Source organism: Ciona robusta, chromosome 1 (assembly GCF_009617815.1).
Source record: "Ciona robusta chromosome 1, ASM961781v2".
Classification (NCBI taxonomy): Eukaryota; Metazoa; Chordata; class Ascidiacea; order Phlebobranchia; family Cionidae; genus Ciona; species Ciona robusta.
Window position 1 is genome coordinate 13,299,690 of NC_143235.1, and position 20,179 is coordinate 13,319,868.

Genomic DNA, 20,179 nt, shown 5'->3' on the forward strand with positions numbered 1-20,179 from the left:
TTTAAGCATATTACAGTTACGGGAATGTGTTTTAGGCTTGTTTTAAGCCTACACCAGTTACGGGAATGTGTTTTATGCTTGTTTTAGGTATTTACCAGTTACGGGAAGGTTACGGGAATGTGTTTTAAGCATATTACAGTTACGGGAAAATTACGGGAATATGTTTTAGGCTTGTTTCAAGCCTACACCAGTTACGGGAAAGTTACGGGAATGTGTTTTAAGCATATTACAGTTACGGGAATGTGTTTTAGGCTTGTTTTAAGCCTACACCAGTTACGGGAATGTGTTTTATGCTTGTTTTAGGTATTTACCAGTTACGGGAAGGTTACGGGAATGTGTTTTAAGCATATTACAGTTACGGGAAACTTACGGGAATGTGTTTTATGCTTGTTTAAGGTATTTACCAGTTACGGGAAAATTACGGGAATGTGTTTTATGCTTGTTTTAGGTATTTGCCAGTTACGGGAAGGTTACGGGAATGTTTTTATGCCTTTTTCAAAAAAAAAAATATTACCAGTACAGACGGCCCCAATGAGGATCGAATATGTAAAATGCAATCAAAAAGACATTGCTGGGCCCTGAATTGTTTTGTGGGAGTTGGAAGTATACAGAAATGAAACTAATTATTAGTACTACCCAAAATTTTCCCGTAACTGTAATATGCTTAAAACACATTCCCGTAACTGGTAAATACTTAAAACAAGCATAAAACACATTCCCGTAATTTTCCCGTAACTGGTGTAGGCTTGAAACAAGCATAAAACATATTCCCGTAATTTTCCCGTAACTGTAATATGTTTAAAACACATTCCCGTAATTTTCCCGTAACTGGTAAATACTTAAAACAAGCATAAAACACATTCCCGTAACTGGTGTAGGCTTAAAACAAGCATAAAACATATTCCCGTAATTTTCCCGTAACTGTAATATGTTTAAAACACATTCCCGTAATTTTCCCGTAACTGGTGTATAGGCTTAAAACAAGCATAAAACATATTCCCGTAATTTTCCCGTAACTGTAATATGTTTAAAACACATTCCCGTAATTTTCCCGTAACTGGTGTAGGCTTGAAACAAGCCTAAAACACATTCCCGTAATTTTTCCGTAACTGGTAAATACTTAAAACAAGCATAAAACACATTCCCGTAACTGGTGTAGGCTTGAAACAAGCTTAAAACACATTCCCGTAAGTTCCCGTGTTCCCGTAAATTAGTTTGCAGTTTTTCCCGTCTTTTCCGTATTTCCGTATTCCCGTAAATTAGATTGCGATTCCCGTCGTTCCCGTATTTCCGTATTCCCGTAAATTAGTATTACCCTCTTTTTCGCATCTGTTTCGCGGGAAAAAAGGCAGTTGTTGGGGAATAACCCGTTCTGCGTAAAAAAATTTGTGCGAAGCATTTCGTAAAGTAGTCCGTTATATCAATGTATATATAACTACACATGGAGCTATACAGAGAAGACGGAAAAAATTTTCCGCTAGGAGGCGATGACAAATTCGTTTCTCTATTTTATGGGGAGCAGTTAGTTTCATGGTTTATACACATAAGATATAAACCCCTAACCCCTAACCCCTAACCTCTAACCCCTAACACTAACCCCTAACCCCTACCCCTAACCCCTAACCCCCTAACCCCCTAACCCCTAACCCCCAACTCCTAACCCCAAACTCGTCAAACAAAAAAACTTGAAAAAAAAAGATAAAAAAAGTATTCCACTGTGCGGGACTCGAACCCGGTAAAAATGAAACAAGGAGAGTTTACGACCGCACGCAAACCGCTACACCACAGACTCGACGACACTAAACATAACGAAAGAGCGTATATAACCGACCTAATGTGGGAAATGTTTTCTTACTAGTGTTTTATGTATTTGGAAAGGTATTTTTATTATTTAATTAATTTGTTTTACACTTATTAACACTTTGTAGTGCTGTTTTGTTCGTTTTTTCGTATTTTTTAATTTAAATAATTACCGCCTCTAGCGGAAAAATTTTTCCGTCTTCTTTGTATAGTCCCATGTTATAACTACTTAGTTATATACAAGGTATGGAAGACTGGCATGTTTCTGGTAGTGACGGAGAAGACGCAAGTGATTATCAACCCGATCCTACTACAATTGTCAAGCTGTATAATTTAATTAACAGTGGAGAGGTATAAGTGTACTATAATGTATTAAAAACTATTGTTCTAATTCTGCAATCGCAAACACGTTTGGTATTATCTATTACGAAAGATAGAGTATACGTTTTTACAGGTTTTTATCCTTTTATCGATTGTAGTGAAAAATTCTTTAATTATGGTATGTGCTAGCCCCTATAACCGCTAACACAAAACTGCTAAACTCCTTTTACCATGAACCCCTAACTTCCAACCTCCAACACTTTTAACCAGCTTAATTTGTAAACGAGGATTCTTCCCTAGTGCCCCTTTTCTTGTGTTTAAATCTATGTTTGTGTTTTTGTTTGAAAGCTGCCTCCATTGCAAACGTTTATCCATCCACGGGATAAACTTCAGACAAAGGAATTACAAGTTAAGCAAGAATCACCAGCATTATTAAAGTCCGAATCAATTGAAACCAAAACCTCACCCTCAGAACCAAATGAATTTGATTTTGATTCCCAATCTACAGCTTCTGTGAAAAGGTTACAACAAGTTTCTACCAGGGTTGTTTACCCTTTACTAGCGCCACAACAATTAATGGCAATTGTCCTAATTTTATGGTCTATTATGGGTTGTCTAAATTATCAGTGATATATAAAAAACTAAAAGTTACTTACCGACAAATAGATATACATAGCAACTCGTTAGTGAACACTAGTTGTGTCAAACAGAACATCCATGTATAACGTCTATTATCACCTCACCACAGAAGATAAATAAGTCACATTCGTTCATTGATATGAATTTTATGAATCCAGGTTTACTCCAAAAAGAACACCGAATAGACCGCAGCAAAAAAAGGTTGCCAGAATGGACAAAGTTTGTTCAAACATTTTAAAATATAAAAAGTTGGATGAAGAACAAATGCAAAAAGAGAACAAAGAAACCCCCTAATACCTATCTGAAAGTTCAATGGTGGAATAACCATAAATATCACTTAAATCATTTATGTTATGCTGGCTGCTGACATATCATGTACTGACGAACAACACAGATAGCATGAATATATAACTTTGAAACATAGAATGTATATAACTTTGGATCATTTATGTTAAGCTGGTTGTTTTTCTTACACTGCATATCATATACAAACAACTGACTAAAGTTTGATAAGATGCACAAGACAGATAGCTTAAATAATTAAATATATATTACTTTATTTTTTACTTCGCAAATAAATGAAAAAATAAACTATGTTTTATTAACCCACAATAATGATAGTGCAACAACTTTTCTCAATTTTAAGGATTGTAAAATTAACTAGCTGTTAAAAACATCCCACGAAAGAGAGTGCTCATATAACGACATAACAGAATCAAGTGGAGTGGTAACAGTGGATAATGTTGGCAAACTGTAACACTTGCTCTCCACTATCACTTTCTCCTGAATCAAATCCGGTGGAAACAAATCCATTATTTGTATTTCTTCTGAAGGACCCAACTGAAATAAAAATTTTATGTAAAGGGGGTGGCCTGCTACATTTTCGTGTTGAGTTTTCCGTTCATTAGTTATTCTTTAAAACCATATCCGATTAAGCATACTACACCTATTAGTTATTGGATTTACGATTTGTATTTTTTCTAAGTGACCTAGCTAAAATAATAATTTCGGGGAAAATTAAACTGAGTGATTTATACAATTTAGTGTTAAGTTTTCTATTTGATATTCTTTAGGCCATGTCTAAATTAACAAACTGTTGTTTATTTGTATCACACTTTAGTTATTGGAAACAAATCCATAATCTGTATTTCTTCTAAAGGACCCAGCTAAAGTAATATTTCAATAGAAAATAAAACAAAGTGATTCATAGTTCATACAGTTATGTGTTAACAGTTAGGTTTTGTATTTTTATTCTTCACCGCCAAATTAGCATTTTGGAGTTTATTAATATCACACTTATTAGTTATTACACAAACCTTTGTAAATGAAGGTCGTTTAATTCTTCGGAACTGTGTGGTTGCAGCTATATCACCTGATGAGACATCCAAGCTAACAAGGTTATTATACAAAACCTCATCAGGGTCTATATTTGTGCCTGTAGCTGCTTGTGTGGATATGTGGGCCTGGATGGAAAGTACTAACAGTTAAGTAAGAAATTAAAAATTTGTTTTAAATATATACATGTTTACTCATAGATCTCTTCTAGTAACAAATTAAAAATTAGTAATATATATATATTCACACGTGTATTTATATATCTTGTTACAGGTAATAGCTGTTTTTACCAACACTAATTGTTTTGTATTTTAGAAATTCTGTAATTTAAAGTTTGTAAAGATTTTGTTTAAGACACATTGCAACACAACAGTGCATTTTTATCGAAGTAATAAAAGTTTTTTGATGTATATAGATTATGTAAGATGATACTTTAAAATATTAACATGACCAAGAAAGTATCAGTTTAATATTTTCATTCAACTTACCCTTAAATTTTTATCATCTTCAAGCTTTTTCTTAACTGCTGTTACTGCATCGAATTCTTCTTCTTGTAGTTTCTATAAAGAAGAATGAGTAAATGTAGCATAAATACTGAAACGTAAAACAATGTAAATCCAATATGTAACCTGCAACTCTTGTCCAGCAACTAAAGATGAATGATACTTTGACTTTTCCAAGGGGTTGCTTTTTTCTTCCAAGTTCACACATCTGGATGCATGCTCATGCCTCATTAAACCAGACTTTTTCTTTAAATAAGGCTTGACATTTGGGACACTGACATCACTTGACATTAAAGTGGATTTAATGGTGATGGGAGGTAACTCCTTTCTCTGAGTAAGTTGGTCAATTTTAACTTGCACAGGTGTTGTTTTTCTGTGGCCTAATAAAGGCGAGCGGGACTTTTTCCCAATTTTCATACCTAACTTGTTTAAGCCAGATGGTGTGTCTTGATTAACTTGTAAAGATTCTTGATTCAGTCGTACGGTTTTACCTTTCATATCGCGTATAACTGATGTGGAAGACTCTTGCGAGTCCTCAAGCGTAAACTGATCATTTGAACTGGAGAACAGTGATGTAGACGTGCTTTCACTTGTTGTAGAATCAAATGTCTGTCCAGAACCAATTGTTATATCAGCTAATGGGTTGCGTTGAGTATACAAAGCAGCATTTGTGCTGAAGTCTAAAGTTTCTTCTTTCGAGGATGTGGATGTATTTTCGGATTGTTCTGAAGTCGATACACTGCTCTCTTCATCATTTGGAATATTGAACCTTACTTTGTTTTTGCATGGTTTCACCAAAGGTGATGTATTGGCTCCTGCGAGGTTGCTTGCCTTGGTTACTTTTAGCAATGTGTGAGGTTTTTCTGGAGTAAGTAATAAAGTTGGGTCCGGCTGAAACGAACTTATCCTTGTCGGAATAAAATCCAACTCCGCCTGTTGAGCAAGGACTTTTTTCTTTTGCACGTCATCATAGATAAAACCATCCTCCGCCATCTTAACTGGTCCTAAAATTTTGCAACGTTACTGAAATTATCATCGAATTTTAAAACGCGTTATGATATGGTGGTAGTTACGCAAATATGGTAAAATCTTATTTTGAACGGGAACGTATCACCCGCTGGTCTCGTAAGTAAATTACACTTGAGGTCACTAAAGAAGCCAAGAATTCGTAAGTTAGTTCTATATCTAGCTGTTTTATGCTTTTAATAAGAAAATTTGTCTTTGCCAACAAAAATACCGATCAATTGTCGCAAACAACATAATATCCGTTTTAAAATTGTGCACCAAAGTAAAAATGTCGTTATTTTCAAATAAAATCGCTTTACGCGTATATTTTTTTTCGTGCTGCGCGATAAACTTTTGATAAAAGCGGAGAGTTGCACAAAATAGCTGCTAAACTGTTATTAGAAATCGAAATCTGCACCGTCTTTATCATACATATGTTTAGATATCTATGGTCTTTATGAAATGTTTCCTTTTTGAAACGAAAAAAATCTTTACTGTGACGTCACAACATACACCAACGTAAATTTACTCAACCGTAACCGCACAACTCATTTACAAATTTGTGTTGTTGTGTTTTAATCGGCAGGGTTTATTTTTGTATCATTATTTTTTCGTTAGCTAAAAATGTATGCAAAACGTGTTTTTGTGGAAAGTATGGCCACATAACGTTATATTTTTTCCAAACAATTGAGTATTGTGTAATGAGTGAACGTCACATAGGGTTGTGAGTTTGTCTGGCGCCGTTGCACAGCAGAGCCATAGAAATACCGAGTAGTCCAACCCATTGTTACGTAAAACACAAATTGAACGGCAATTTGGGTCCAAAATAACACAGTAGGTATAGGGAGAATGTCTGTTTTTCGGTAAATTACAGAAAAACTTGGGCCTAAAAACAAATTTAAAGGTTGAAAAATGTAAAAAACATGTGTTATTTGTTTTCTGTGTCAAAAAAAGTCAAAAATTAGAATTAGAAGCGGTTGATTTGCGACATTTTAGTCATTTAATGTGGCTAAATTTATACATTTTTTCAAAAAAATGTTTGGTAAGGTAAATAGAAGCTGTTTTACACCTTCCCGCAATAGGAAAACACAAACAAAACTTAACAAGTTCGTTTAAACCCAATGTCAAAGTCACCACTTTTGCTCTATTTTGGACACACATAGACGGCAGTTGGACTACTCGGTGTTTATACGACTCTGTTGCACAGTTAGCGCGCATGTTTGTAACGCAGAGATTAAGGGTTCGAGGCTCAACTCTGCTACCACTTTGATCTATCGTGCCCTAGGAAAGACAGTTTACGTCAATTACAACTAGGGATTTCTTATGGTTGTTGGTTGTCTTAGTTATCAGTCATATCATTTACCTAAATCAACAAAAAAACATGGAGAATATTTTCTACTACTACTAGTAGTAATAAAACCATAATATCGTGTTAATAAACTACACTTTTTGATTTCACTCTGTTTTTAATATTTTAAATTCCACCAAAATGGCTATTTATATAACAGGTGTGGATCTGTGGAAGTAATAGATAAAACAATGGATATTTACTGGTTATTCTTCTGGGTTCTGCTTGCAATATGTGTTGTGTTATACATGTATACTCGTCAAGTTGTTAATGTAGTGGAAGATGGAAATTTTCTTTCATTTCAAAAAACCTACATGGTTGTTTACCTTCTGGCAATGGGTAGGTGACTTACACGGCTGGGTATATTTTTCCAGGCCCACTGATTTATTCGAGGATGTTATTGAAGAATCCTCTGCTGATTAGGCTGTTGAATAATGTTAGGCATTGATAATTGGGGGTTATTAGTTAGGGCATAGGGCTAAGAAGATAGGGCATGGGGGTAAGAAGTGTTTAAAGGCACCAGTAAAAAATCTTCTGGTACATTACAGATTAGGTTGGTGGGAAAGGTTGGAGGTTGGTAGTTGGCGATTAGTGGTAATATGGGTTAGTTGTTAATAGTTACACTTAGCTGTTAGATAAAGTATGGAAAGGATTCTTCAATACTACCTGAATTTATATTGGGATTTGAGGATACTGAGTTAAAATCTCAATCCTGCCACTGTTATGGAAGTGCATAATGTTGATCTTAGGCTAATCAGACTAATGTAAAAACTAAGTGTCCAATAATTGGGTATTTAAATTTTTTATCATAAAAAAATAATAATAATCAACTTGTGTCAAATGTTGTAGTTGATAAGCAGACAAGTGGTGTATGGCATATTGGCATAGTACAATTGTGAATGACATCGGATGCTTTTCCACTGCATATACTACCCTACCAGTATAAACTAATATAAACCAAAAGTAACATTAGTAGAAACCATTTTTTATTCCTTCACTCCTAATATATATTGATAGTTGCTTTATAGTCTTATAACATTACAATGCTTTCCAGGTGGTGATTGGTTTCAAGGTCCCTATGTTTATGCATTGTATCAACATTACGGCATGAGTTCTCACCAGATAGATATTCTATTTGTTGCTGGATTTGGGTCAAGTATGATATTTGGAACATTTGTTGGCTCTGTGGCCGACAAATTGTAAGTTTTTGTTTATTTGAATCTTTTATTTTTTAAGACTAGTAAGTTATTATAGTCATACTGTACTATGCAATACAAATATATTATTGCGTTACAAACACTGCTAAACAAATTTTTAATTTGCATGTTGTAATTCTAGCCTTATGGGAAATCTATTTTTGGACTGAAATTTACCTAAAAAGCTGGGAAAAACGTCTACTTTTTACTAAATAATAACTTAATGCAGGTCATTAATTGAGTTGGACAGGTAGTTTTAGGTAACTGTCTATACTGGCTTACCCTTTTGGCCTTTTATAATAGAATGATATTGTTTTGTAGGCTGTATAATTATAAAGATTGTTATTTGTGTTTAATTTAATTGTTCTTTTATTTGTTGGTCAGTGGTCGTCGATTCAACTGTGTTCTGTATGGAATTTTGTACATTTTATCTTGTATTACTAAAGTGAGTACAAATCCTTCTGTTAAGAGTTTTTTAAAAATTGTTTTCCTTAAGCTGTATTACCCAAAATAGCTAACGAGGTTTAAATAAAACATGCTTTGCACAAGTTTAACAGCCTCGAATGTACCTTTTAATTTTATGGACATGAAGTCCGTTTTAAACCTTATCTGTCTCTATTTATTAAAACAGTTGGCAAATTTTAACTAAGGCAAGATTTAATAATCTATATATATATAATTATATTGTGTTTAGCATTTCCCACACTTTACCATTTTACTGGTTGGGCGGTTTTTGGGAGGTATCGCTACTTCTATACTCTACAGCGCGTTTGAATCTTGGTTGATCTGCGAACACCATAAGGTAACAGGAAGTAATAAATAATTGGTAACAACAGCTGAGGATGCAGACTTAAGTGTTGTGTCGCTTTTTCACAGAGAGGATTTAATGGAGATTTGCTTGGAATCCTTTTTTCAAGAGCTACGCTTGGCAACTCATTGACTGCAATATCAGCTGGACATATTGCACAGGTGGGTATAATAAATATTTATCGTAAACTGACCCTACTCCTAGGTATAGAGCTCTGATTGATTATATTCAAGGTCCTCAAGGATATATAACTCGAAAGTGACCCTACTCTAATAAAAAAGGCAGTCTGGAAAAGATTCCAAAACGCCATCCAAATAAGTATGAGAAAAGAGCTGAATTAGATTTCCAACTTTATTTATCTACTCTATAAGTGTGTGGAAGAAATTACGCAGCTACCGACAGAAGATATTTTTGCCTTTATCACTAAATCTTTGTTACAAGTTATGCCAGTACACTGTACAACATTATTAAGTTATGAAAATTTAATTCTTCACTCACAGACATTTGCTGATCGATATGGATACGTTGCACCCTTTGATTTATCCATAGTCACACTAGTCATGATGATAGTTGCCATCATGTACACATGGAATGAAAACTATGGAGATTCTCAGTCAACCATTACATTGAGTTTTGGTAAAGCTGCTGAAGCGATAAAACAAGGTAAAAACCCCTATTCATGGTTGAGCAGTTTCCCTTTTTGTTTAAGTCTCTGTGACTGTATGACCACACCTGTACCCCAAAATAGCCCTGTTACGGTTACACTGAAATTTATAACACTGTGAAAATCGATTTGTTCTTTTCTCTTAACTAAGTCTGAACTCATTAAAAAAGAATAATTTTCTTGGAAAAAAAAAATTTTAGACTTGGTGAAATTTTATGTATAAAAATTAAAATTTATGTTTGAAAATCACCAAGTATAATTTGACTAATATTTCAGTATATTCTGTTTATTTCTATAAAAATTCTATCATTAACAGATCCTAAAGTGTTAATGCTTGGATTGGTGCAATCATTATTTGAGGGGGCCATGTACACGTTTGTGTTGGAATGGACACCAGCTTTATCAAATCCCAACTCTGATAAAAGTATTCCACATGGTCTGATATTTGCTTCTTTCATGGTGGGTAGTATGCAGAACACATATATATAATCGGATGGTGTGGTAACGCATTAGTTAGCACATTGCTCTTCAACCTTTTTTGAGTTGGTGAACCCCTAAAGTTGTTGTGACGAACTCATGCACCCCTGATTACCTTAACGAAAACTAATGACATTTCGCAATTTCCAGTGATGCAAATATGTAGAATTCATATTAAAAAAATGTAGGAAAGTGGCTATGTTTGTTTTGTAAATGTCAAAACTGGTGTATGAAACAAAAGCCCTGTGTTATAACGACTGCCATTGTCCTACCATGCGAGGATAAAGGAAGTTACATTCCTTCATCATTCATGTCATTCGTTTCCTCTTCATTTGTTTATTGGTAGGTTGCTGTCATGATCGGTTCATCTGTATTCAAACTTCTAACCAAAGTAAGGACAATTGAATCCTTCATGCGCTTTGTTCTCCTGATTGCTGCCATGTCGCTGGCTGTACCTGTAGTTCTACCAGATGTAAGCATATGTTCTTAACTATATAGTACGGCACACCTTTAGCACACAATATCCAGTATCATGATCGTGCTTTAAACAATTAACAAACCAAGTATAATAGCAAGTTAAGCAACAGTTGTATTATTTAAATATTGTTTGTATTATTTACATTATTTATTTGGAATATTTAGAAATAAAAGTATAAAAATAAAAGTATTTTAGCCTAAGAATACAAAATTTAATGCAGTTGTTACAAGTTAGCGCAGCTTACTTCAAGTATCTATTTTTAGATGCATCACTTTTCTTATGTGAAAAAGAAAGTCTATTTGCAGCCATGCGTAAATAATTCATTCTGTTTTCCTAAACTAACATTGTTGTTTCCCACAGCACACTAATGTGGTATTCATGGCGTTTTGTGTGTTTGAGATGTGTGTTGGTATATTCTGGCCATCTCTTGGTACTATGAGAGGTTCCTATGTTCCTGAACAAGGTAATTTATTCTTACAAATGTATCAAAACTTGTACAGAATACTGAGAAACTGGGAACAATATTTTATTATGGGGGCAAAGGGGAGGAAATCTGTCTCCTTTTCAATTTAAACTACCTGGAAAAATGACTAAATCTATTAAAACTAATAAAAATTAAATCTATATTTTTGAAAATATTTTTATATTGGCTACGACTTTTGACTTGTGTTTTATCCGTTGACTTGCATATAAAATAAGAAATGTGAAGTTACTGGTAAGGAGAAAGTATGTTAAAAGCAACATCCGAGATTTGCTTCCTAAATGAAAGTGAAAATGATTTTTACCTGCTTTGTTTATCCTTAGTGAGATCTACAGTAATGAACTTCTTTCGTATTCCACTTAATCTGATTGTTATAGTTCTGTTGATACAGGTAAAAAAAACTAATGTACTAAGTTGTCTACAGTAGTAGTTAGTGTACCTCTAGCTCAGAGGGTAACAGTTTGAGAATTGACAATTCTATTCTAATATACATCCAAAAAAATAATCACTCACAAAGTTACTAACACATACACGGTTTATATAAAACAGTTATGGGCTGTTTTGGTTTTAAAAGGCCATTTCAAGGGGGCTGTGTACATCCAAAAATTAATGACCCACAAAGTTACATACATGGTGGTAACGCATGCACAATGTGTATAAAACAGGTTAGGGATTCCATCAATACAATTTCATCACACTTTAACCTTTGTTTTACACAGAACTTGAAGATAAAGGTTGTTTTCACATGTTGTGTTTGTTTCCTTCTTCTTGCAACAGTTTGTCAGCATATTCTTCACAGGTATATATGTAGACAAGAGTATAATAAAATAATACAACATATATGTATATTATAATAAATACTACAGCCTATAGACTATATAGGTTATGTCCCTCTATATAGTATAGACTAAAGAGGGCAAAAACTATAATACAACTTATAACCACTAATACAGTTAAAGATTTTTATATTTTATTATTCATTTTTATTGAAATATCAGTTTATAAAAAGTATAAAATTTAAATAATGTTAATACAGTTCAAGACTATATTTTACCCCTTTCATTTTTATTCAAATATCAGTTTACAAAAAGTAATAAAATCAAGTAATAAAACTGTTTTTAGATTTGCGTCAAAACTTCCTAAAAAGGAGATTTCTGAAGCGGAAGATGAGAAACCCATGTTGGAAGTTTAAAATTTTTAGAGAAATTATTTTAAAATACACATTAACGCATTTTATGAACTCGCATATCTGCTATGCATTTTTATGTTGTGCCTTTTTTGAACTGATTCACAATAACAAATTCCAGCATTTAAACATATTTAAGAATTCTGTATCATAACGGTTGCGTTGCGTTATATTCGAGTGATTTTGAAGGGTCTGTTGGAAAAATTCTCTGACAGGCCGTCATGATTCTTTTAAGTCCCTGAATGAACTTTCTTTGCGTTTCATCGTTAAGCACATGAGCGATTTGTTGTGAGAAAATTTTCTCTCTTCCTGTACGGGCATGGATCCCCACCATTGTGACACCGATTGGCCATGGGGCATTTCCAATTGCCATTTGAAGATATATTGCACTTGCCTTTGTAAAAAAGTAATGTTGTAAAATGTAGTGTTGCTTGTTAAAACCAACCTAGCGATTAGCGTTATAATAAATATATGTTTCTGTTTCTTTTTTGTGTCAATTTATGTAAAATGCGGTGTTGCTTGTTACATGTTATACAGATATTAACCTGCTTAGCGTTTAGCGTAATATTACTACTGAATACAAATGTTTTCTGTACCTTTACATAATCCCTTGTAAGAATATGCTTTATAATTCCCGAGAGATATTCCAATATGTCGGTTGCCACAGTTTTATTCTTCAATTGGTTGAACAAGGGGCTTAGATAAGTTTGGGTTTGACGATGAATTGCCGACTGAATTTTCCATTTTCCCTTCTTGTTTTCTTCAGGAATTTCATTCAATTCTTTTGCCCAACATTTTAATAGAAACTAAAATGTAAGTTTATGTAATGTTATTGCATTTTAAGCAGGTAAGGTATATAGAACTACAAAACATGTTTAGTTGAACTGTCTACCATACATACCTTCATTGTTTTCAAGATGACGTCACAATCTTCATTGTCATTTCCACGACCAAGATTCTTGGACAATTTCTACCAAATACAAAGTCTTTTTATATAAATTAATAAAAACAGGATATAGTAGGGTGGGGAAAGATGAAACACTTTTTCATGTTATTTATAACAAAGGTGTCCCATCTTATCCCACATTACATTATGTCTTAATTAATAATATGCAGGAAAGCAACCACAATTTCAACTGTATGTATATTGTAATGTTAATATAATACCTGCAAAGATTCCAGCGTAACATCATCATCTAGTGTCTCAACTGTCACATTCTGTCCCGAGTTTCCCACTGTTTGTTGTTTAATCATTTCATCAATATTTTCTTGTTCAAGCTGATCTAATGCAACCTGAAAATGAAATCTAGAGTTAGTTGGTTGTTCAGTAATGTATAAGAAGTTTTGTGTAATTGAATAAATGAATGTTACTTGCTTTATCCTTACGTAGCTTGAAAACAACAGTCATTATAATACAGCTGTTCTGTTTCATACACCCGGTACTAGCTGTTAAGTTACCATGTATGTAACTTTGTGGGTGTGTTTTTTCGGTATGGCTGACAACTTAGACAACCCATTATGGAGAATTTGGTTAGAGAAAATACCATTAACTGTCTTGCACAAGAACACATACGCGATACACCCACAACGGTAGCTGCGACGAGCCTTGAACCCATAAGCTAAGTGGCTTATACTAAGCCATGGTGATGGACAATTAATGCCTACTTTAAAATCATTTCTCAATCCTTTGTTGATATCAGGTGCCATGATCTCCAGTTTTCTAAGTCGTTGAAATGCCTCGTAATCAGATTCCGCAAAAAGACGAATTGGTTCACTTCTTTCTCTCAGTCTCTTTACAACCTGAAAAACGTAAAACAGCTATAAGTACTTGATTATGAAATCGACCTTCTAAACATTCTATTACCATTCTCTAAAAATGTCTAAAACAATGGAGAATGAACACAATAGAAGAAAATTGTAATAAAAACAAGAGTTGTGGCAAGAGTTCATGGGCACTCTAGTACAGATGCACTCTAGTATAGGTTAATGGTTCAAACCTTGCTTAAATACCGGGTCATTGTCAAGGACCTCACTCACATGGTAGAATGTCATAGAAGATTCTTCACTAGTACCCAAAATTTCAAACAAAAATGTATCAATAAAAAATCACTTCTTGTCTTGACAAAGTCATTGGTAGTTTTCCTTCATCCAACCCTGGTGTCAGTTCATCACTTGGAGATTCTTTAACAGCAGAAGTGCTGGCTTCAGGTTCCAACCTTTTAATGTTATGTTTTGCTTCATATTCCTCTCTTTCCTTTCTTTCTAAATCTCCTCTTTTGAAATATTTCTTTTGTGGCTGCATTGCATTAAGAAGAAAATATTAATTAGTATATGGTACTGTGGGGTAAGATGGGACATTATTAGCACATAATATTGAAGTATCCGAATTGTGTATACACAATTAACAACGGTTTATAAGAGTCATGAGAATACAGTAATTTTTTGAATTTTCTTTGTTTATTACCAAATGGGACGAAAAAAAAAACCGTGTTCCATCTTCCCCTATGTACTTACATGATGCAAACTTTAAAAAATCAGTTATAACTTTAATGACTTTATAACATAGTTACACCACATAATTCAAAGTGGAAACTTACGTTTAATACGTTTTTATTCTCAATAACTTTACGTTTACGATCCACTTCAGCTTTTAAAATCGCAGCAAAGTCCATGATTTGTAATGTACGTATGATCTAATGAAGCAGTTCGACACAATAACAACAAACAACCTAATAAGCAAGCATGTGTGAATGTACACAACAAAACAAAATAAAAATTACCAAAGTATTTTCATGATTAGTTGGACGGATAAATTTGTTATGAGCAATAGTTATAATGTGAGCAAATTTGAGAGGTATATAATCATGACAAACACACAAAATATTCTAATTAAATTTTTTAGTTTATTAAATAATCATTTTTATTGTTTCATTTGTTTTTGTTTTGTTTTTATATTGCGGTAACTGAGCCATGCAATCACGTGATTCCACGCGCAACGAATAAGCAAATATATATTAGTATTTTTTTCGTAAAAATTGCAAAAAATATGTACATTGCCATTCTATTTTCTAATAACAACAATTCCCAAAGTCTATGACCTCGTTTCTTTGTTTTTTGCTTAGTTTCGACCACAGAAATAAAAAAGAATAGAACGCGCATCTCCAATGTCGGCAAAGGAGAGAGGCGATACTCTCTCTCTCTTTCGCAGGTCGTTCCCGTTTACTATTGTAGTCAATGGAGTCGATGACGTTTTATGTAGCTTTTCTTCGTTTTTTAAATTATTTTTAATTTATAGTGTAAAACAACTATTTTTTAATACATATATATTTCTAACAAACTGTTTGTTTAAAATTTTTATTTAAATTTAATAAATAATTAAATTTCCTAAACAAGTGGTAAACTGTAAGGGTTAACCTGCTAAATAACTAAACTGGCCTAATAAACTTGAATAGTTGGTGTAGTTTTTAAAATAAACAGCTAAAACCTTCCAAAAATACTATGCGCCTATCTTTTACAATGGAGACCAAGCGAAATGGGGACGGAGTTGGCGGTCACGTGATTAGAAAAAAGAATATATCACGGTTTTGGGCAGTTGCGCGTTCTACTCTTTTTTATTTCTGTGGTTTCGACGCGCAAGCTTCCGCGGATGAATATGGTCTGTGACGTCATATTGAAGTTGTATTTGTTTTGTTGTGGAGGTCAGCTGATCACCGCTGTCTTGTGATGGTGCCACTTTTAACGATTTGGAAGCGGTAGTCAAGAGCACAGTTAGTTTATATTGTATTGTAAGTTAGGTAATACGTTTATAGATGTATTCATGTTAATGTAATGGCTTTGATTATCGTAGTTGACCTTTTCGTTAATGACTTTATTTAAAGTTCATTTCGTTTTTTTTCTTTAGAAGTTGTATTAATAATTTCATATCGTACACGATTATTGTCTTATTGATAATCAAGCAAACTTTATACAAAAATGAAGTGGCAATATAAAGAAGAACATACTTTCGATAAGAGACGAACAGAAGGAGAGAAAATTCGCAAGAAGTATCCCGACCGAGTTCCTGTAATTTTTATTTTGTTTTTGGTTATTTTAGTATTTTTAATTATGTACCTTTAACAGGTCATTGTGGAGAAAGCAATGAAAGCAAGAATTGGTGATTTGGATAAGAAGAAATACCTAGTTCCTTCAGATTTAACTGGTGCGCCTACATTTATTACTAATATTGCATATTTGTAAATGTACCTGCAGAATATGGCACGTCCTGACGAGATCTCACGCATGCAGGACAGTTTTTTTCAGATGCTGTCTAAAAAAATATAAAATTGGCATGAAAAGCAGTACATTCCAAGCCATATATCCCACGTATTTTGATACAGATTTGTTCATTGTTTAAATTGGCGCGTGTGGAACAATTATGGTGTGCTGTGTGCATGACCAAAAATTTGTAAACAAGGTAGCAGGGACACGCGCAAATTTATTTACAAACTTTTGGTGTACATCTTAATTTGTTTTAGGCGTACCATTTTATTAAACAATGAACTAAATTGTTAAACTAAGTGGGATTTGTTATGTGGCTTGGAAATGCATGTGCTTTGCATGACGATTTTTTACATGCGCATTTGAAAAAAAACTATGTTATAAGCATAAGAGCTTGTTCATAACTGCCATATTTTGCAGACTGGTGCGTTTAATTGCTGTACTAATGAGTTAAAGTACAGGCTATTGAGTATTTAATTGCTGTACAAGTACTAATGAGTTATATTACTATACTGGCTATTCGGTTTTTAAACAACTTCCTAATAAACTGTTACATGTTCCCATGCTAAATGGCACTTTTTGTTTTACCAGTTGGTCAATTTTATTTTTTGATTCGCAAACGAATCCATCTTCGCCCAGAAGAAGCTTTGTTCTTCTTTGTAAACAATGTGATCCCACCAACAAGCACAACCATGGGACAACTTTATCAGGTTAATATAATGTTATGTGTTGCCAAATTATATGTTTTATTATATAAGATTTCCTTTAATGACAACATTGCTTTTGTGTAATTCATTCCATTTTTTTCTGTCCACTTTTGTTGTTAAATATAAGTAAGTTTTACCTTTATGACATAGATTGCTTTTATTTAACATTTAATATCATTCTGTAGCTTTTAGTATCTTTTAATTTAAATACCATCTTTTCGAATGACTCCTCATTTTCTATTCATCTTTATTTCAATATTTATAATTTAAATAATAACAAGTTTGTGTTACCTAAATACAAGTTTTTGAACTTTCAATCCAGTCTTTCAAATTATTCCTAATAAGGTGTTTGATCCTATATCAATTATACTGACAGTGCTGTATTACTATTTACAAAAAAAGTATAAAACTAAATGTGTAGTTTTTAAATTGGTACCTTTTCTGGTATAAATACTAACAGTACTGTTACTATAATTTGGAAAAATTACGAAACTGATTTCGTGTAAGTTTTAATTGTATTGTTATTATAGGAACAAAATTTAAACTGTTACGTGTCATTTTTATATAATACTGAATTACTGATACTTTACAATTTACAAACTTTATTACAATTTACAAAAAAAACAAATATAAAACTGTATAAAATAAACAAAGTTTACACGGTTTGTGTAATTGTTGTTTTGTTTCAACAGGAGCACCATGAAGAAGATTTCTTCTTGTACATCGCATACAGTGATGAAAGTGTCTATGGGGCGTGACTTGTCGTTTATCAACACTTGTTGATGATTGTCATCAACTATGGATTAATGATGATGTGGGCAATTATAAACTGCCGTATCCAATTTATTTGTACTGTGTAAAGTGTTTATCATTGCCGTGTATGCGGAGTCCTTTTCTTGTGTTGTGTATATATTATGTACTGATCATGTATTTCGTATTGACAATAGAAACAGGATATTTAGTTTAAACAACATTTAGCGTGGTGTAATATATATTACCTTTCTTCTTTTTGCTTTTTCTTTAAAGTAGTAGTTTAAACCTTTCCATCACATATCTCGTGAACATAACTAAAATGAGTTTGATTTTATGTTTTTTGGATGTTTATTCAACTTACCATTATTTTAATATAATAAGTTACATTAGCACTTGTGTTTTTATTGATGATTGTTTATGATGTTTCTTAAACACCTTTAACTGTTGCTGAAATATTTCCCAAAATAATTGGACTTTAAATAAATTTGCAACAAAACTGCGTAATTTATATTGCTCATACAGATCAGGTCTGCTAATAGAACGCTCTATATAAGTTGTTCAAGTTACTCATTCCTATGACTAACTGCATATCTTCTGTCAATAGTAAACGATTTAGTTGGTGTGCTGATGAGCAATTGACTGGAAAGCCGTGCTATGCTGTTTTGCGTCACCTTGCGTGTGTAGTTTACAATGTTAACTGTCCGCTAGGTGTACTGTTGAACCCATTTACTATCAATTCGGAATTTAAAAAAACAGCAAGTGACAGTGGTGCACTGCATAATTCCTTAAAAAAGAAATAACAAAATCATCAAAATACCAATATTTCTGGCCGTGATAGTAAAGTAACCACTAAATTTTGTTAAACACGTAATAACTCACGGTTGTAAGACTTTCACTATTGCTCTGCTTCCTTGTTGTCAACACGTATTCATTTAAATCTGTAGCGTTGATATTTGTGTCGTGTAGGGGTCTGCCTATGATCATTAACCCGCCTGGAGGGGAATTCAATTAACTGATTATTGTAGTGCGATTGAATGTCGAAATGATTAAACACCATATACACATGTATTATGCGTGCAGAATTCTGCATGAGTATGAATGTGATATAGTAGGATGGGGGAAGATGGGACATCTTTGTATTCGGTTTTCTCGTCCCATTTAGTAGTAAACGAAAAACTATAAACCATATCCTTAGGACTCCAGTAGACCATTGGTAATTCTTTAAAACACAGAATGTTTGAATATTATGTACTAAAGGTGTCCAGTCTCACCCCACTCCACTATACATTTGAAAGTTGTCCCCTTCGAAAAATAATTACGCGGCCGTTATTGGAGCTCTGCTCTCTTGGTAACTTTAGAGCTGTTCCCTCTTATCACGGGTTCTCTGTCTTCACTAGTAATTTACATCCTCTAACGGTCTGACACGGTCGGAATTATGTTCACATCAGCCTGTCATATTGGCGCATACGCTTTACCCGATATGTAAATATGGCCGTTTTACGATCGCAAAAATCCACGCATCGCATGATTTATCGGTGGCTGCGGTGAGTCAAATCAGTAAACCGGTGCGCTCCGCCTTTTCCATTGCCCGCCGAGTGCCCTTATTTGGGCAGAACAAAAGGCGCCACGCCGTTGTGATGCTCGAGCGACTGCCCGATGTTCTGTTTTGGTTTAATCGCCAGCGTGGCTCATAGTGTGTGTCATACGGGCTCGTCAGCTCGAAACAAGGAAGGACAGTCAAGCCGCGTCATGCATTTCAGCGTATTTTAAAGCCGTTAGCCATCAGAACAGCTTGGTAAGCTTATTGTTCCGGGTAAACAACGCAACAAAAAAGCCTATTTGGGCAACCCGGTGCTTCAGCTCAACGTATAACGAGAAAACGATTATTGAAAGTAATATTTTACCGCCAGCACCAGTAGCGTTCAGTTCGTAATTTAAATAAATTATTGATTAAGTTTGCCAATCCCACGATGCTAAAAGAGTTAATGGGTCTTAGAAGTAACCGCTACTGTTTAAATGAGCTTATTGTAATTAGAGACGGTAGTTTGCGGTACAACTAAGAACAGATATCAACATTAGACCGACATAAAAGGAAATCAAGTTCAGCGCGCAGTTCTGTCAAACCAGCCATGCTAATACGTATATAGGTAGTTTGTAAGGGAAATAAAACTATGCCATACATTGTTGTTATATTAGCTATATTCCAGTATGAATATCTTCT

The 20,179-nt window shown here is 33.7% G+C and overlaps 5 protein-coding genes across 5 annotated transcripts; 3 read left to right on the plus strand and 2 right to left on the minus strand.

Annotated features, from left to right (window-relative positions):
• The first annotated feature begins 1,324 nt into the window (after positions 1-1,324).
• On the plus strand, positions 1,325-3,139 carry LOC149743460 (PAXIP1-associated glutamate-rich protein 1-like). The gene is made up of 4 exons (XM_089886603.1): positions 1,325-1,414; positions 2,033-2,151; positions 2,470-2,642; positions 2,919-3,139. The coding sequence occupies exons 2-4, from the start codon at positions 2,047-2,049 to the stop codon at positions 3,052-3,054; spliced, it is 414 nt and encodes a 137-aa protein (XP_089742729.1). The 5' UTR covers positions 1,325-1,414; positions 2,033-2,046; the 3' UTR covers positions 3,055-3,139.
• A 149-nt stretch (positions 3,140-3,288) lies between these two features.
• Positions 3,289-5,698, minus strand: LOC149743461 (uncharacterized). The gene is made up of 4 exons (XM_089886509.1): positions 4,725-5,698; positions 4,584-4,655; positions 4,077-4,223; positions 3,289-3,600 (listed from the first exon to the last, which is right to left on the minus strand). The coding sequence occupies exons 1-4, from the start codon at positions 5,589-5,591 to the stop codon at positions 3,421-3,423; spliced, it is 1,266 nt and encodes a 421-aa protein (XP_089742635.1). The 5' UTR covers positions 5,592-5,698; the 3' UTR covers positions 3,289-3,420.
• A 1,391-nt stretch (positions 5,699-7,089) lies between these two features.
• LOC149743462 (solute carrier family 61 member 1-like) lies at positions 7,090-12,725 on the plus strand. The gene is made up of 12 exons (XM_089893872.1): positions 7,090-7,290; positions 8,006-8,150; positions 8,532-8,592; positions 8,842-8,949; positions 9,024-9,116; positions 9,456-9,618; positions 9,936-10,078; positions 10,443-10,568; positions 10,935-11,037; positions 11,379-11,446; positions 11,775-11,854; positions 12,178-12,725. The coding sequence occupies exons 1-12, from the start codon at positions 7,143-7,145 to the stop codon at positions 12,245-12,247; spliced, it is 1,308 nt and encodes a 435-aa protein (XP_089749998.1). The 5' UTR covers positions 7,090-7,142; the 3' UTR covers positions 12,248-12,725.
• LOC149743463 (pre-mRNA-splicing factor 18-like) lies at positions 12,104-15,016 on the minus strand. Its single transcript, XM_089893874.1, has 7 exons — positions 14,839-15,016; positions 14,352-14,537; positions 13,907-14,041; positions 13,409-13,534; positions 13,143-13,211; positions 12,838-13,047; positions 12,104-12,635 (listed from the first exon to the last, which is right to left on the minus strand). Exons 1-7 carry the CDS (start codon positions 14,911-14,913, stop codon positions 12,390-12,392), a joined length of 1,047 nt encoding a protein of 348 aa, XP_089750000.1. The 5' UTR covers positions 14,914-15,016; the 3' UTR covers positions 12,104-12,389.
• Positions 15,017-16,118: 1,102 nt separating this feature from the next.
• Positions 16,119-18,457, plus strand: LOC149743464 (gamma-aminobutyric acid receptor-associated protein). Its single transcript, XM_089893875.1, has 4 exons — positions 16,119-16,303; positions 16,361-16,439; positions 17,090-17,208; positions 17,898-18,457. The coding sequence occupies exons 1-4, from the start codon at positions 16,214-16,216 to the stop codon at positions 17,961-17,963; spliced, it is 354 nt and encodes a 117-aa protein (XP_089750001.1). The 5' UTR covers positions 16,119-16,213; the 3' UTR covers positions 17,964-18,457.
• The last annotated feature ends 1,722 nt before the right edge of the window (positions 18,458-20,179 follow it).

Excerpts from the sequence above, each read along its gene's own strand:
- LOC149743462 (XM_089893872.1), top strand. The coding sequence starts at position 7,143 with ATGGATATTTACTGGTTATTCTTCTGGGTTCTGCTTGCAATATGTGTT. Across the intron at positions 10,569-10,934 it reads TACCTGTAGTTCTACCAGAT|CACACTAATGTGGTATTCAT; the intron begins GTAAGCATATGT and ends TGTTTCCCACAG. Across the intron at positions 11,447-11,774 it reads TTATAGTTCTGTTGATACAG|AACTTGAAGATAAAGGTTGT; the intron begins GTAAAAAAAACT and ends TGTTTTACACAG.
- LOC149743461 (XM_089886509.1), bottom strand. The coding sequence starts at position 5,591 with ATGGCGGAGGATGGTTTTATCTATGATGACGTGCAAAAGAAAAAAGTC. Across the intron at positions 4,656-4,724 it reads TTGCTGGACAAGAGTTGCAG|AAACTACAAGAAGAAGAATT; the intron begins GTTACATATTGG and ends TCTTCTTTATAG. Across the intron at positions 3,601-4,076 it reads AACGACCTTCATTTACAAAG|TTGGGTCCTTCAGAAGAAAT; the intron begins GTTTGTGTAATA and ends TTTTTATTTCAG.
- LOC149743460 (XM_089886603.1), top strand. The coding sequence starts at position 2,047 with ATGGAAGACTGGCATGTTTCTGGTAGTGACGGAGAAGACGCAAGTGAT. Across the intron at positions 2,152-2,469 it reads ATTTAATTAACAGTGGAGAG|CTGCCTCCATTGCAAACGTT; the intron begins GTATAAGTGTAC and ends TTTGTTTGAAAG. Across the intron at positions 2,643-2,918 it reads TCTACAGCTTCTGTGAAAAG|GTTTACTCCAAAAAGAACAC; the intron begins GTTACAACAAGT and ends TTATGAATCCAG.
- LOC149743464 (XM_089893875.1), top strand. The coding sequence starts at position 16,214 with ATGAAGTGGCAATATAAAGAAGAACATACTTTCGATAAGAGACGAACA. Across the intron at positions 16,440-17,089 it reads AGTTCCTTCAGATTTAACTG|TTGGTCAATTTTATTTTTTG; the intron begins GTGCGCCTACAT and ends TTGTTTTACCAG. Across the intron at positions 17,209-17,897 it reads CCATGGGACAACTTTATCAG|GAGCACCATGAAGAAGATTT; the intron begins GTTAATATAATG and ends TTGTTTCAACAG.
- LOC149743463 (XM_089893874.1), bottom strand. The coding sequence starts at position 14,913 with ATGGACTTTGCTGCGATTTTAAAAGCTGAAGTGGATCGTAAACGTAAA. Across the intron at positions 14,538-14,838 it reads AGAATAAAAACGTATTAAAC|CCACAAAAGAAATATTTCAA; the intron begins GTAAGTTTCCAC and ends AATGCAATGCAG. Across the intron at positions 12,636-12,837 it reads TTACAAGGGATTATGTAAAG|GCAAGTGCAATATATCTTCA; the intron begins GTACAGAAAACA and ends TTTTTTACAAAG.